The sequence below is a fragment of the Miniopterus schreibersii genome (genome assembly GCF_964146895.1).
Source record: "Miniopterus schreibersii genome assembly, chromosome: 14".
Lineage (NCBI taxonomy): Eukaryota > Metazoa > Chordata > Mammalia > Chiroptera > Miniopteridae > Miniopterus > Miniopterus schreibersii.
The window spans coordinates 50296999-50310349 of NC_138114.1; the positions used below are offsets into that span (position 1 = coordinate 50296999).

At 46.1% G+C, this 13351-nt stretch overlaps 1 protein-coding gene across 1 annotated transcript; it reads right to left on the minus strand.

The window, feature by feature from the left end:
* Positions 1 to 1395: 1395 nt before the first annotated feature.
* On the minus strand, positions 1396 to 10330 carry PRDX3 (peroxiredoxin 3). Its single transcript, XM_081158860.1, has 7 exons — positions 10243 to 10330; positions 8776 to 8911; positions 7098 to 7239; positions 6234 to 6369; positions 5137 to 5240; positions 2524 to 2689; positions 1396 to 2208 (listed from the first exon to the last, which is right to left on the minus strand). The coding sequence occupies exons 1-7, from the start codon at positions 10276 to 10278 to the stop codon at positions 2155 to 2157; spliced, it is 774 nt and encodes a 257-aa protein (XP_081014986.1). The 5' UTR covers positions 10279 to 10330; the 3' UTR covers positions 1396 to 2154.
* Positions 10331 to 13351: the final 3021 nt, after the last annotated feature.

Here is a 13351-nt window from a genome sequence, read left to right on the forward strand (position 1 = left end):
CCTGGGAACAGGTTCAAGTTTTTCCTCCAGTTCTGGGGCAAAACCAGATCAAGCAGGAGCAACTGGTGGAGAAAAATGTGCACCTTCCTTCACCCTGCCGCCTCCTTCCCCTCACCCTCATTGGTTGTGTGTGTGTAAGCCAGTGTGTTTAGGGTGTTCTGGGGGTCCTCAGGAGTCCTGGGTTGGAGACCTAGACCACTCTTAGTTGTGTGATCTTAGGCAAGTTAGCCTCTCCTGGTCTACTTACTCATCTATGAACCAAGGACAATAACTGTACCCACTCCGGGTGTGGTTGAGGATCAGTGACAGAAAAGATGTAAAAGCCCTAATTCAGCCCAGGTCCATTGTAAGTGCTGTTCTGGCCATTAACCCTCACCCGCCTATTCCCTCCCTTGCCTTCCCCTCCAGGAACATGAAACCAGATCATGTTTTCTTCACGCCCATGTGACTTTGCAGCTCCTTTTGCTCAGCAGACCTGGCTTACTTTTCAATAATCTTCAAAAGTTTGTCTCCTCTTCCAGGAAGTCTTCCCTGATGCCCATAGCTGAGTGAAGTGCCCCTCCTCACCTCAGTGTTCCCCTTATGACCCAGGAATACATTTATTGTACCACAGTATTTAGCACACCTCTATTATTCTGTTGGCTCTACCCTCAGGTGTCACCAATCCAGCTCAGCTGACCTCTCTGCTCCCCTCTTTTGACCCCTACGGTCTAGCCTTAACAAAGGAGCTAGTGACCCTTTTAGAACAAGGTGATGTAAATTTTCTCAAAACCTTCCTGCTCTGAATAGAACCCAAAGTTCTTAGTGTGCCCCTAAGGCACTCTGGGCCCCTTACCACCCTCCTCCACTGCTCTTGCCTTGGGGCCTCTACCCAGAACCTTCTTGTCTCCCCAACTCCCTCTTTATACAAGTCACTTCATGTGATCCTCATCAACACCTTAATGCAGGTACAATTATTGCCCTCATCTTAGGGGCCTGGAGAGGCTGTCTCCCGCAAGGCTTTCTTTCCCTGACAACTCAACCTAGAACACCTGCAACTCTCTGCTCTAGCCCAGGCCTGCGATTTATTTTCCTTCCAAACACTCTAGGTATTTTTATTATGTTTAGTGTTTCCCCCTCTAGAGGGTAAGTGCATGAAGGAAAAGGTTCGTCTTCTGTTTACTCTAGTGCCTCCAAAACAGCACCTGGCATATGGAAGGTGCTCAAGGGTTTACTGAAGTAATGAAAAGATGCTTCCGTTTCTCTCTTGCCCCCTAAACTGAGTTCCTTGGGTGTGGAGCCTCCACCTTACTAATTTTTGTGGGCCCTGAGTTAAGTTAAATGCCCGATAAATGTGTGTTGATATAGTTAGAAGGAAACCTAGAACCCCACAATTAATAGTGTTAAAAATGCAAATATTTTAAAATATGTTTATTTTTTTTATTACATACTTTACATTGATCACTTCAGGAAATATAATTACAATGATTTCAAAATGCAATCCCTGGATTCAATAAATATCCTCTATAATTACCTTCAATCAATATTTAGACATGTATGCAGACACTAAGTCAGCTAACAAATAAAATAAGTAAAATAACTATAGAAACGACAAATCCCAGGGATGACGAACATGCATGATCAGTTAAGTCACTTTGCCACCGTGTCTTTTTAAAAACATGATTCACATTTGTTTCAATCACATACATCTCCACTCCAAGAGTTAAATTAGACTGCTGATGCTAAAAACTTAAAAACTATGATCTTTGTTACCTTAAAAAAAAAAAAAATCAGTTTAATACAAAGAAATTCAAGAAGAAAATTTCAGGACTCTTGATCAGAGGCTTTCGCCACTTCTACTACACTGGTGTACACAAAGGTTCGGGTAAGGCTAAGAAGAGTGTTTCCCATTGAAGACATGACCTAAGAAACACGTGAACTAGGCAGTCTATAAACTAGCTAGCCAGCAAGAAGTTACCAATAAAGAACTCATGTTAGTAACTACCATGTTTAAAAAGCCTTAGCCAATGTTACAAAAACAAAACATTTAAAGTAATATTTATGAAAGCAAGCATAATTCATTTTTTGCCCTCTATACATAATCATCTTTGAAATGCTAAAAGCGAGCTCCAGCTGTGGTTCTTTGGAGACGCTGCAGGTGCACATGGGATTGATCTACTGATTTACCTTCTCAAAATATTCTTTGGAAGCAGTCGGATGTGGCTTGATCTGAAAATACAAACATTAGGTAACTGACTTTAAAACAGTAGTTTCCAAAAGTGAGTTTAAAGTTATCAATGTTTACCCTAAAGTTCTTTTTCAAGGCTGGCCTATTTCCTTTAAAATACATGGATGAGAGTTACATTAACAGCCTGCCTGACCCCTGGTCCCACCTCTCAGCTGCTTCACTCATTCCCTCAACATCTGCAGCCTTGCTCCAAGGGTGGGCTCCTTTTGTGGATATTCCCGGTCAGCAAGCACTTGAGGCAGTGAGGACCTGGGGCCCTCTGTTGGGGTCCCAGGGCTTTTGGAAAAGAAACCTACCGTAGGAGAATCTGGGGTCCAGTTTGCTGGGCAGACTTCTCCATGGACTTCCACAAACTGGAATGCCTTCACCAGGCGGAGGGTCTCTTCCACGCTTCGGCCCACTGGGAGATCGTTGACACTCATATGCTTGACGACTCCATTGGGGTCAATTATGAAGAGACCTCTGCATCAGAATTTGTCCTCATTAGTACCTTAATTAGTACCAAAATTAGGAAGAATCTTAACTTTTACCCTCTCCTGCCTCTAATTCTCCTTAATAAAGCATTTGTTAAATGCTATCATATGCTTAAAAACAAAGTTTTCATTGTTAGGCAGGACTGGACCAGGCCACCATGGAAAACAGGCAATATGGTCACATTTACAAATGTGACCTGAATGTCACAGTATCTGAAAGTCACAGAGAGTAGAGACTTCTTTCCTTGTTAGTGATTTAGCAAGCATTCTTTGGGCTGCTGTATCAACTCTTGGCAAGAAACCATAAGCAAATGGGAAGGGACAGACTCACTTTATCTATATTAAGTAAACACTCAGGAGATGAGTGAATTCTTGGGTACATGGGGGGAAAATCCCATGGGAAAAATCCTTGCAGAAAAAATTAAGTCTATGCAGAGCAGAAATCTAAAGGAAGAACGCACTTGAAGCCTATATAATTATTTTTTTAAATAATATATTTTATTGATTTCAGACAGAGGAAGGGAGAGGGAGAGAAAGAAACATCAATAATGAGAGTGTCATTGATCAAGTGCCTCCTGCACGCCCCCTGCTGGGGATCGAGCCCGCAACCCGGGCATCGGCTGGATCCTAGGTGGATGCTCAACCACTGAGCCACGCAGTCTTCACTGTATTTGTTTTTAAATTTTAGAATAGTTTTTTTTCTTTTTTATTGAATTTATTGGGGTGACACTGGTTAAAACTACATAGGTTTCAGGTGTACAAGTCTATAATGCATCATCATTATATTGTATTGTGTGTTTATCATTGAAAGTCAAGTCTCCTTCCATCACCATTTATCCCCCCCATAAAACCTATATAATTTTAACCAATGTCGCCCAACAAATTCAATAAAAATTTTAAAACAAATAAATGAATAAAGGAAGAACCAAACTCATCACTTGTTACCACTTGGCAGCTATGTAACAAGATGACCTGCCCTGTGCTCTGTGTTCCTCTTCAGTGCTGGTGTCACTATGATATATGCAGATATATTTAAAGCACAGGTTTAACAATCTCTCTTAAAAGGGTATGGCATGCCAAGTGTTAATCACTGTGGAAAAGGTAAATTAGAGAAAACTCACAAGATAGAAAGGTGCTTCTCCATCCCTGGGCCGGGCCCTTGGGGACCTAGGCTTTGAGACTCAGAGGGTCCTGCTGCTGAGGCGCACTAGAGTCCGCAGGGTAGGTGCAGACACAGAGCTAGGATGGAGCAGGGCCCACCAACCCCAGAAAGCAAGCCTTATCTAAGCCAGACTCAGCTCCTTTCCCTCATCAGTCCTATCAGTGAAACACATAGGGAGGTAACTGCAAAATTAGGCAGAGCGGACAGGGAAGGATCCTGGGAGGAAACAGCCAGCACTCTTCTCCTTCTCCCTCGCCCAGTGTCAAGGCCAGGCTTTAGTCTACGAAAGGAAGGCAGTCATCTCCCTGGAGTAAAAGAGGCCCAAGCTCCAAGGCGGCGCCTGGAGCTCAAATTCCAGGTGGCACAAGAGGAAGGCAGGCCAGAGGTGGCACAAGAGGAAGGCAGGCTAGAGGTCAGCTACCAGGCAGGTCCAGTGAGCAGGTTCAAGCTGGCCCCCAGCAAAGCTATGAACCATACCAAAATTCGATCCCTGCCTGCTTCCTGGAGGACAAGTTCCACCCAATCCCATCCCTCCACTCGGTGGCCATCAAGATGCCGGTAAGTTCTCACCCCTCCCACAGAGGTTGTGTTTGAATGTGGGACTGTAAAAGACAGAAAGCAGCTTTCACATTTAAAGGTCTAACCACAGAATCAATGAGGACAGAACTGACATTGAGACAAAGGTCATGACAGCTCCCAGGACCTGTGCTAAAAACTTCAGCTGCCTCATCTTGCTTAGTCTTCACAACCAACCTGGGAGGTACATTCTCATTTTAGTTATGAAAAAACTGGGACTCAAAGAGGTTAAACATACAGCTACTTAGGAGCCGAGCTAAAAAATAAAGAAATGAATAAATAAATAAATACTCTGGCTGTTTCCAATTCCAGGGTTATCTGAGATCGTACCCATTCCGGGATGCTGACTCCTACCCTACTAGTCCCCCTTCTCCAAAGATGCCAGGAATGTGCCCCCCCATGAAAGCGGCTCTCAGACAGCTAGAAAGAGCAGAGCAGTGTGACCATCAGGACACATATCCTTCTTCAGAAGGGGACGCAGGGTGGTGTGGGGGGCAAACATGTCTAGGCCATTTCTGAAAGACTGTCAGCCCTTGCAGGAGGCATTCATCGGTGCTTAGTAAATGCTAAAATTAAGGATTTTTTGTTTTCAAAATGCTTTACCAAGGCCTCTACAAATGTCTCTGTAAATTCCCTAAGAAGTGGGATGATGCTAAACATGAAACACAATTTTAAGTTCGTAAGGAACAGGACCTTACCTTAGTGCAATGCCAGGACCTTCTAGCAGTACACCGTAGTCTCTGGAGATCTGTTTAGTCAAATCTGACAACAGTGCAATGTTCATATGGCCCAAACCGCCATTCTAATAAAAATGCAAACACAAATGGTTATCTGTGCACTCTCACAACACTCTTGGCCAGGTAACTCGAGGTCTGAGATGAACAGTAATGGCAATAGGTAGCAGTAATAGCACCAACCCCGGGCAAAGCTCTGCTCTCGGTTCCACTAAATCACTTCCTCTTCCTAACTATCCTGGAGTAGATACTACTATCACCACCTATTTACCGATGAGGAAACTGAAGCACACAAAGGTGAAGTAACTTGCTCCAGGTCACCGCTAGAAAAGGACAGGGGCAGAGTTTAAACCCAGCTAATACTATAGACCTTTCTTTTCCTAATTCTTTCTTTTTTAATATTGACTTGTGAGAGAGAAACATCAATTTGTTGTCCCACTCACTTATGCATTCGTTGGCTGCTTCTTGTATGTGCCCTGACCGGGAATTGAACCTGCAACCTTACTGTAGCAGAACGGATGCTCTAAACAACTGAGTACCCAGCCAGGACTTTTTTTTATAATACATGCCTTGTAGCATGTATTTAGTTGAAGATTAATTTCTGAAGCATAGAAATGGAAGAGTATGAAAAAACTGAATAATTTGTTACCGATTGTCGAGCAGCTTAACTCAAAATTTTGATTGATTCTCCCACAAAAACACCAATCATGCAGAACACTGAAATCAGAGAACCTAACCACCATCCCACAAGCCATGCAGGGTACATGGGATCTACAGGGTACTGGCGAGAGGGGAGGCCACAGACCCGGCTGTTCCCCCGCCCTGTGGGCCCTGCTCTCCATTATGGTTTGTACCCTGGAAAGTACACGTGTAGTGGGGAGTAAGTATGCATGCAACGCAGTGCCAAGGAAGATACGGGCATAGCTTAACAGAATCTGCCAGTAGGTGAAACAGCCCATTTCAGACTAGTCATGCTTTAACAACTTCCAGGTTAGTCTTGGGTAGGATCTTTTCCATTTTTAAGATCATGGGAACAAAGGCAGGGCAAACAATGTTTGTACCTTCCTTGGTGTGTTGATCCAGGCGAGGTGGCTGAAGTGGGAATCCACGGAAACTGCGACAACTTCACAGTTCACATCATGAAACTCATTGGCTTTGTCACTAAAAGCAATAATTTCTGTAGGACACACAAAGGTGCTAGAGAAAAAGGGCAGAAATTCTCATCAGAGAATTTAAAAACAAGGATTTAAAATCTGCACAATAGGCAATCTAAAAACTAATTTGCTCAAAGGTGTAAAAGGCAAATGGCTAACCATCCTTACTGGACTCGCCTTTCTAGTTAAGAATCATATCCAAAAACAGGGGGAGGGGGAGATATTCTAAGAATAAAGAACTTTATTTAAATAAAGTAGCTTTACCCTGGTCAGGTAGCTCAGTTGGTTAGAGCATAGTCCCAATATGTCAAAGTTGCAGGTTGGGTCCCCAGTAGGGCACATACAAGAATCAACCAGTGAATGCATAAATAAGTGGAACAAGAAGTCAATATTTCTCTCTCTCTCTAAAACCAACCAATCAATCAATCAAGTAGCTTTATAAGAAAACTCATTATCTTTACTTTTCTCATTTTCTTCCAGACCAACGAAAACTTCCTCATAGACTGGCTTGCAGGAACCACCACTCCAGAGTATATAAACCGCCTTACTAAAACCCTACCACATTAAGAGAATGCTGCTCCATCCTCTAAATGTCACTTGTAAATTAGCCACAGATGCAAGCTGTACCAACAAGGCCGTCAGTGATAAAGGCTCAGAAAGAACGCTTCCCTTGACAAGAAGCCTAACTAGACACAGGCAATGTCAGCATGCAAGCAGGGATCTTTGGTTACCTTCAGAATGACATTAAAGCATCGCAGAAATGACACTTACAAATCCAGAGGATAGAAGAAGAGCACCAAATATTTCCCCTTAAAGTCATCAAGGCTTAGTTCTTTGAACTCTCCATTGACAACGGCTGTACCCTTAAAATTGGGTGCATGCTGGGTGACGGCAGGAGTATGATATGACGAGCCTGAAAAAATCCACAGGTGTACAGAGTTCATCATTTGCTAAAACACACACCTATTTGATTTTATTTAAACCTCGTATAATAATTAATTAGTAGTATAAATTAAGATTCAGTTCAACTGTACATCTTAAATTATTTCCCTCCCATAGTTCTAGATTGTACACAAATTCAATTGAAAGTGCTATGGAAACTAAAAAGATGGCTGAAGATGGTAGAAATGCAATCAGATTTAAGGAAGACATGAGACTGGATATGGATCCTGAATGTGTTTCAGATTCTGCCCGATCCGGATGGGACAGGGCAAATGGCATGGAGGAAGGAAGAGAGCAAGTGTGGGGCAAGTGTGAAGAACAGCCATGGCAGTGTGATGAGAACAGGTGTGTGTGGAAGGCAGCAGAGTGGCAGGTCAGGCAAGAATGGCTGACGACCATGCCGGGAGGGCCCTTCAGCAGCAGGGTGAGTTTGTTCTTAAAAGAGATAAAGGAGTCACTGGACGTTTTCGTGTAGGAGACGGAAGATGAGCGGGCTGTTCTTAGGAAGATTAGTGTGGCGGGGAGGGAGGGTAAGGGAGCCGGAGGAGGGGAGACTGGTGTTAGGAGGAGATTTGTTATCTGAGTGAGATGGAGGGGAGGGTGTGGCAGAGAGACCAGGAAGCAAGGAAAGAATTCAGGAGATGTGTCAGAGCTGGAGAGGACTTCTTTCTGTCTGGGAACAAGGAACAAAGGAGATCGAGAGACAAAAGGGATCACATGTGAAATGCCTGGGTCTCAGAAACAACAGGAGCTGTTGGGAGTAGGAGTTTGGGACCAGTAACAAGGAAAGTTTTAAATCTGTGGCATCAAATCACCACTAGAAAATTTTTAATGCTCCAGGGTGGTAAAACTTTTTAGAACATTTCACCTGTAAACAACGGCTTTGCCAAAGTATATCCCCTAAACCATGACAAGCTTTTTAAATGGTGAGACAAACCTAAAGGAGGCATTTTCAAACACTACTGGTTATCTCAGGCTGATCTCCGCAAAGCCCACATTCTAGAAACTGAAGTGTAAATCTCAAGAAATAGCTATGCTTCATTCAGATCATGGAAGAGTCCATGGTATAATGTAGCCAACTGGAGCCTGAACGTAAGTTTGAATCCAAAAGCCTCAATTCCCAACAGGCTGCATGCCACTCCCACTTACCTCACACCCCTTCATGCCACAGAAGGCATCTGAGTCATCTCTCCCCCACCCTCCACCCATGCTGAACACAGGATTAAAACCTCTGGTAACCAATAAGGAAATAAGACACAAGGGCAGTCTGCCTGTGATTTTCAATTCTGGCTACACATTAGAATCACTTGGTGAGATTTTTAAAAAAATGCTGACATCCCAGTCTCACTCCAGAGATTGACTTAATTTGTCTGGGGTGGGATTGGAGCTGGGTATGTTTTTAAAAGGAGCCCAGGTGAGTCTAATGTAGAGGCAGGGTTCAGAGCCCCTGCCCAGAGATCATGACTCACGTTTCGTTAGTTGGGTCAAAACAAGGCATAACACTTACTGGTACTAAAGGCAAATTTTGCTTGACTGGAAGCACACCACAATACATTTGTCAAGCATGTTCTCCGAGAAGCAGCAGGCCTAACGGCTGCAGAGGCAGAGATGCCCCAAGGAATGGTGCTCACGTGTCGGGCAACCTGGTAAGAGAAACACTTTATATTAGGAAGTAGCCCCAGAATGGTGGCTAAAGGCTGGCCCTGCCGAAAGGGAATAAGCCAACGGTGGCCTCAGCTTGTTCCTATGGACCAAATACCAAACCCAAAACTCTTTAAGAGTATGGATTGCATCTCCATGCTAATGTTCCCTTTCTGCTTCCTTCTCCTTCAAGACTGCAAGAGATGCTGGTCAAAGGATACAAAGTTGCAGGTATGTAGGATGAAGTCTAGAGAGCTAATGCACAGCATGATGCCTCTAGTGAACAACGCTGTACTGAACACTGGGAATAGCCAGGACGGCAGATCTCAGGTGCACTCACCACACACGCGAAAAGGTAAGTATGGGAAGAGATGCTAAGTAGTTTGACTGTAATAGTCAATTAAGTATATGCATATCAAATCATCATGTTGTACATTTTAAACATATATAATTTTCATTTAAATAAAGACTGCAAGGCGGAGGGGAAGTCCATAAAGACTCCATGCTCTTAAAAGCAGCACAGAAGGTTCAAAAACCAAGGGGACTTGGCAAGGCCCCATGTATTTAAGCCTTTCTGCCAGGACGCTATGCCGAGGCAACCCGCCCTGCCAAGGCTTTCCTTAGAAAAGACAAGGCCCTTCCAGCCCCGCAGACAAGCAAACAAGTGGAGCAAAGTTCAGCCTCCAGGGAGATTTGGCTGGGGCTCAAGGGGAACGTTTGCTCAATTTCGGTGTCCAGCATGACTCAGGAAGAGCCTGCGCTGAACCCGGCCGTGAGAAAGGGGCGCGTGGGTAGCAAGGGGTGCTAGGCTCGGCCGGGAGAAGAGCGGAGGGGCGGACCTGGCGGGGGGGGGGGAGGTAAGTGCCTTCTGCAGTTTAGCAGTCTGGTTCCCACCCGGCAGTCAGCGGATGCTCACGGCCACGCCTCGGGGTCCGCACCACGCTTTCCACCTTAAGGTGAGGAAGGTGAACTGAGGCTCGGAAAGGCGAAGTCCCTTTCCAAGGTCAGAGCGTCGGGTACAGAACCGGGCCCGGGCGGCAGGTCGCCCGCCTCCGGGTCGAGGACCATGTGCTCAGGTGGCGACAGGACTGGGGACAAGCCATCCGAGGGAGGAGGGGAGGGGACCCAGAGCAGACGGTGGGGGGAAGGGCGGTCCTGCGCAGGCGCACGGAGCCCTCCCTAGAGGAGGCCGCCCCTGGGTCCGTTACCCGCCGACACCCTCCAAGAAGAGCGAAATCCCCCAGACTGCAGAGGAGTGGGGTTTCGTCTGGGAAGCACGTTCTCGGAGCCATCACAGCGTCTCCGCGCTTGTTCCCAGCCGGCAGCCACTCACCGTAGCCCGGAGCAACCTTCCCGCTGCGAGCGCCATCTTCAGTGCACGCGGGAGCGGCGGGGAGGACCCGGACGGGAGGAGGCGGGCCCTGCGTGGGCGGGGCCGGGGCCGGAAGGGGCGGGCCCACGTCCTGCGGGGGCGGGGCCTGAGCTGGAGCGGGAACCGGGGCGGGAAGAGCGCGTTGGGAAGGTTCCGGTCGGCTCCCTCAGCCCCTGTGGTGAGGGGACGGTCCTGCGATGGCTCCTCAGAGGCTGAATACCTGGGGAGGCAACACTTTGCCGCTAATTGTCGCCCCAACCTAAAAAGGACTAGTTCAGGTGGGGAGGTAGATATTTATTTCTACCTTTGCTACTGGTGTCTGTGTTAACCTGTGTGGATTACTGTTTATACCTGTTCTTTAAAAGGACCTCTTTCCTATTTCGGGCCTCCGGAGTTCGTTTCAATGCACTTTTCGTCCGTGAGTAGGCCAAGCGGGTAAGACGCATCAAGGTCTCCGTGTGCCCCAAGCCTTGGGGATGGTGTGTGGGCTTCCATGCTGGCCTCTCTTCCCCGACTTGGGAGAATTGGGAGAAATTTAAAGTTTGTCTTCCGTCGCTTAGTAAAACTAAGTCCTCAGTGGTGAGCATGGTGCTCCGGAGCAAGTTCATCACACAGATGGAAATCTCCAGCGGCCTTGCGGTGAGCGTGACAAGTTGCAGGCCCTACATGGGTCCTTTCCGAACAGCAGGCAGGGCGTGGCCGCTCAGTTTGCTGTGAAACTGGACCGGGACCGGGTGCTGGCTGCCCCTCACTGCTTCAGCCAGTTAAGCAGAGACAGGGCTGACTTGAATGTGACAGTTTATTCCAATATTGCCAGCAATTTGGGAGAGCAGCAGGATCCATCCATGTAAAATCTTCTCTAACACCCCTCCCCCCCACAAGCCAGCAGCTTATATTGGGTAGACGGACAAAGATTACATAGGAAAGTAGGAATTTCAGGCGTGGGGAAGTAGGCAAGGTATAATGCTAACAAGTTACCGGCAATGTGGGCTGGGGGTCACTAAGGGCTGGTGCCTCTGGGACACCATTGCTTGGGGAACAAGACTGTCCATCTTCCCGTGGTGATGGGCAGTTCTCCGAACGGGAAAATGGATCATTTCAAAGGTAACTCCCGTGTCCTGGGGGGTACAGCTCTCAGCCAGGTTAGAATGTGCTTCCTCTAACTGGAATAGAACAATCACGGTTAACAGGGCATGATTGATATTTCTTATAACTTCGGCTAGTGCCCCCCAATTCTATTTCTGCCCCTTACAGTTGAGTGTGCATGTCACCTGCCTATTATTTCCTGGTCTGCCCCTGCAATTGAGGTTCGCCATCTTGGGGTCTTGCCTGGTCTTGCCTTCTCTATTCTCTTTTTTTTTCCCCTTAGGTTTTGTCTGCTCCTGTCTTTCTGCCCACCTTTTAGAAAGAAGTCTCCCACTTGGATGGGACAACCAGAAATGTCTCCAGACATTGCCAAATGTCCCCTGGGGGGACGAAATCACCCCTGGTGGGCCCTGGCTGGTGTGGCTCAGTTGGTTGGGCATCCTCCAGTGCACCATGAGGTTGCCGGTTCAATTCCAAGGTCAGAGCACATTCCCGGGTTGCAGCTCGATCCCCAGTAGGGGGCCTGCAAGAGGCAGCCAATCAATGTTCCACTCTCGAATCCGTGTTTCTCTCTGTCCCCCTCTCCCTTCCTTTCTCTCTCAAAATCGATAAAAATATATTTTTTTAAAATCACCCTGGTTGAAAAAACACTGTTGTAATGGTCAATGGCAAGGGCTCTGGAGCCACCAGGACATGGGATCAAATTCCTGGTCTGTCACTTACAGTTTTGGAGGGTAGGGTGGGTGTCTTGGGCATCATGAATCCCTCATGGCTAGACCAGTTGCTTAACTTTTCCATACCTCAGTTTCCACACCTATCAGTAAAATGAGAATAATCATAGCATATACCTCAAAGCATTAGCTGTGAGGAGGAAGACTGCATGCAGAAGACTTAGGGGGTACTTGGCCCACAGTAGGGTTAAATAGAAATTAGTTATAATTTTCCCCACAAGCAGACAGGCTACATTTTCAAACAACTGGCACAGACTTTGATACGTTTTGTTTTTCTGCAAGTGATCAAGTTCCCCTTCCTCCTTTCACTCAGGAGTAAAGGACGAGGCTTTCGCACAGCGCTGATCTCCAGACAGGCTCAAATTATGCTCCCTGGAAGCTGGAGGAACACAAAGTGAAAGGAATGGAGGATGCCAGTACCTACCTATCTGCCCTCTGCAGCTCAATCTTCTCTGCCTTAAGGCTCTTGCGCTGGGCTCTTACTCAGGAAACCTTAATTTTCTTTTTCTCTTAAAGCTAACTGTGGGTAATGAGGGTGACCACAATGGAAGGACATTTGTCAGATCCTCATCTCCCTGGGACAATTTTAGCTATGATTAGAAAGAAATCCTGACCATTTCTAAGATTCACACAAATGTCAGGGGTTTTTTAATTGGCTGTCAATAGCTTCGTACAATTTTGAAAAAAGTTCTCTCACCCTAGCCAGTTTGCTTAGTAGTTCGAGTGTCGGCCCTCAGACTGAAGGTTCTCGGGTTTGATTCTGGTCAAGGGCACATAACCTCGGTCGGGGTGCTCTCACATCGATGTTTCTCTCTCTCTGTCTCTGTCTCTCTCTATCTCCCACTCTCTCTGAAAAGCAACAGAAAAAATATCCTCAAGTGAGGATTATAAAAGTTAATAAATAAAATAAAAATAAATAAATAAAGCTTTTTAAAAAAAATATTCTCTTCTACGGTATTGACTTGTATCTACATTTTTTATGTTGTCTTTTTTTTTTTTAAATATATCTTTATTGATTTCAGAGAGAGGAAGGAAGAGGGAGAGAGAGAGAGATAGAAGTATTAGTGATGAGAGAGTCATTGATTGCCTGCCTCCTGCATGTCAAGCCAGGAACCTGGGCATGTGCCCTGACTGGGAATCGAACTGCGATCTCCTGGATCCTAGGTCGATGCTCAACTGCTGAGCCACGCTCAGCCTGGCTTTATGTTGTCTTTTTTTTTTTCTTTTAAATATATCTTTATTGATTTCAGAGA

Bases quoted from the DNA above. Each gene is read 5' to 3' on its own strand.
- PRDX3 (XM_081158860.1), bottom strand. From the start codon at position 10,278: ATGGCGCTCGCAGCGGGAAGGTTGCTCCGGGCTACG. The intron at 5,241-6,233 runs GTACAAACATTG...CATTTTTATTAG, and splicing joins GGATCAACACACCAAGGAAG to AATGGCGGTTTGGGCCATAT. The intron at 2,690-5,136 runs GTAAGGTCCTGT...ATTCTGATGCAG, and splicing joins GGTCCTGGCATTGCACTAAG to AGGTCTCTTCATAATTGACC.